Raw genomic sequence first — 2,238 nt, 5'->3', positions numbered from 1 at the left:
TCTCCTCGGTCACCGCCGTAGTGCAGGCCCTCCGGTTTCCGAGAGACAGCCTGACAGCCAGGGCCCCGCCATCAACAGCCCAGGACAGGACACCGGGCAGCCCCAGGCCCTTGCAAAGGTTGGGACTTGCCCCTTTGGTCTTGCAGAAGCCTGGCCAGGGGAAAACCCACCCCCGGAGCAGAAAAACGGCAGCTGACCCTACGAAGCCTGGTTTGCTGTTGCTTCGATGTGCCACAAGCCAAGCGTGGGGAACGATGGGGTGATGGCGCCTCCCGCTGAGAGCCCCAGTGAGGAGCGGGGTACGCCCGGCCCGGCTTCCCAGACACCCTGCCCCTCCCACCCAGTCCCGCGGCTGCCGTGCTCGGCCAGCAGAGCCCCCAGCGCCCGAGGCCGAAGGCAGGACAGCAGTGAGGGGGCTCCAGGGCCCTTCCTCCTCCCACACTGTGGCTCGTGTGCCCTTCAGGCCCTGTGCCAACACCACGGCCCCAGCCAATTCTGGGCCACCCGGTTGGCCTGGTCACCAGAAGGAAAGGCCACGTGGAGACGGCTTTGTGAACACACCATTTAAAGATACACCCTCCCCACCCAGGGCAGCTTCCAGGCAGGTCACTTTTTTGTCCAAAACCGCTTGTACCGCTCCTCGTCAAAGTCATCACTGAGCTCCGGCTTCTCCTCCTTTTTCTTTTGGAGCTGGGTCTCGCGTTTCCGGAGCCGCGTCCGCCTCTCCTCTGGGGACAGGGTGTCCAGGTCCACGGGCATCTGCGGGGAGGAGCGTGCCCACCGTTTGCTCAGAGGGCCCGGGGCCTTGTCCGTGTCCCTTCACCTCGTTCTCCACTGTGCAGTTGGGGGTGTTTACCTTCTGCTAGGTTTTGTCTCCCGTCAAAGCTCACAATCCTTAAGCAAACTTTTCTGCTTGTTTCCCCAGCACTGACGCTCATTCGACACACGGCTGCTGTCCGGTCCTGCCCCGCGGAGGGGACTCCACCCTCCGCTCCCCTCTCCTCATTCTGCAGTTCCAGTTCATGGCTCGCCCTCCCTCCCCCTTCGAGCCGCGCAGCTGCCGAGCCCGTAAGCCCCGGGAGGAGCGGCTGCTAGGGGCCAGCCCGCCAAGACCTGTACCCCAGGGAGCGCGGGGAGGGGCATACCTCCAGCACTCGTCGTGGTTCCCGATAGCGGATGTGGACGGTGGAGCCGTCCTGCTTGACCAGGAGCACGGGGTAGAGACGTGCATAGGCCTGTCGGTGCACACGCGTGAGCCAGGCCCTGCTGCTGTCAGCCTGCCGGGAGGACGTGTGCAGGCCGCGGCGCGCCGGAGCAGACCCCGTCAGCACATGCTGCCGCAGCAGGCTGCAGACACACACACGCTCCAGTCAGTGGCTGCTGCTGGCCCAGGCCGCCCAGCCCCTCTGGGGGCACGTGGTGATGCACGGCGAGTGGGGCATGGTCCCCAGCTCCCGCCGCATGCAGGAGACCGCTGGGCCCAGTGCAGGAGGCTTTCAGACGAGTGCAGGCAGAGGCAGCAGCTGGGACCCCAGTGGGCTCAGGGCGCTGTCGCTGCACAGCTCAGGAACCGGGCACACGAGCGTCAGGCCCGGAACAGACTTCCAGGGGAACCTACACCCAGTCCTAGGGCCGGGACCTCTGTCTCCCCCAGATTCACACATCGAAGCCCAGCCTCCATGGGATGACACCAGGCATGGGGCCGGTAGGAGATGAGGAGGATCACGTGAGGTCATGAGGGCCCCCGTGGTGGGACTGGTGCCCTTCTAAGAGCCAGAGAGCAGAACTCCACTGTAAAGACTCAGAGCCAGGAAGACAGGCCTCAGCAGAACCCCAGTCTGCCAGCACCCTGAGCTCAGACTTCCAGCCTCCAGAACCCTGGAGAGGAGGCCGCCCGGCCTGTGGCCTTCTGTTAGGGCAGTGTGAACAGACCAAGACACCTGCAGTCCACCTGGCTTCTGAGCGTGGCCGACACCTGGCCTCCCTGACACCTACCATAGCATCCATCCATCCATCCGCACCTGCTCGTGCCTCATCCCTCCCTCGACACCTGCAATAGCATCCATCCATCCATCCGCACCTGCTCGTTCCTCATCCCTCCCTGACACCTACCATAGCATCCATCCATCCATCCGCACCTGCTTGTACCTCCTTCCTCCCTCGACACCTGCCACAGCATCCATCCATCCATCCGCACCTGCTCGTACCTCCTTCCTCCCTCGACACCTGCCACAGCAT

At 64.2% G+C, this 2,238-nt stretch overlaps 1 protein-coding gene across 1 annotated transcript; it reads right to left on the bottom strand.

The window, feature by feature from the left end:
- Window positions 1–548: 548 nt before the first annotated feature.
- Window positions 549–1,364, bottom strand: MRPL55 (mitochondrial ribosomal protein L55; the record flags this gene model as incomplete). The annotated part of the gene is made up of 2 exons (XM_081811087.1): window positions 549–759; window positions 1,146–1,364. Coding segments are annotated over 2 exons (372 nt in total), but the record flags the coding sequence as incomplete, so codon positions are not given.
- Between the last annotated feature and the right edge of the window lie 874 nt (window positions 1,365–2,238).

The sequence above is a fragment of the Leptonychotes weddellii genome, unplaced genomic scaffold (genome assembly GCF_054177405.1).
Source record: "Leptonychotes weddellii isolate Sample4059 unplaced genomic scaffold, ASM5417740v2 HiC_scaffold_5475, whole genome shotgun sequence".
In the NCBI taxonomy this organism is placed as follows: domain Eukaryota; kingdom Metazoa; phylum Chordata; class Mammalia; order Carnivora; family Phocidae; genus Leptonychotes; species Leptonychotes weddellii.
This window is presented reverse-complemented; position numbering and strand designations above follow the sequence as displayed.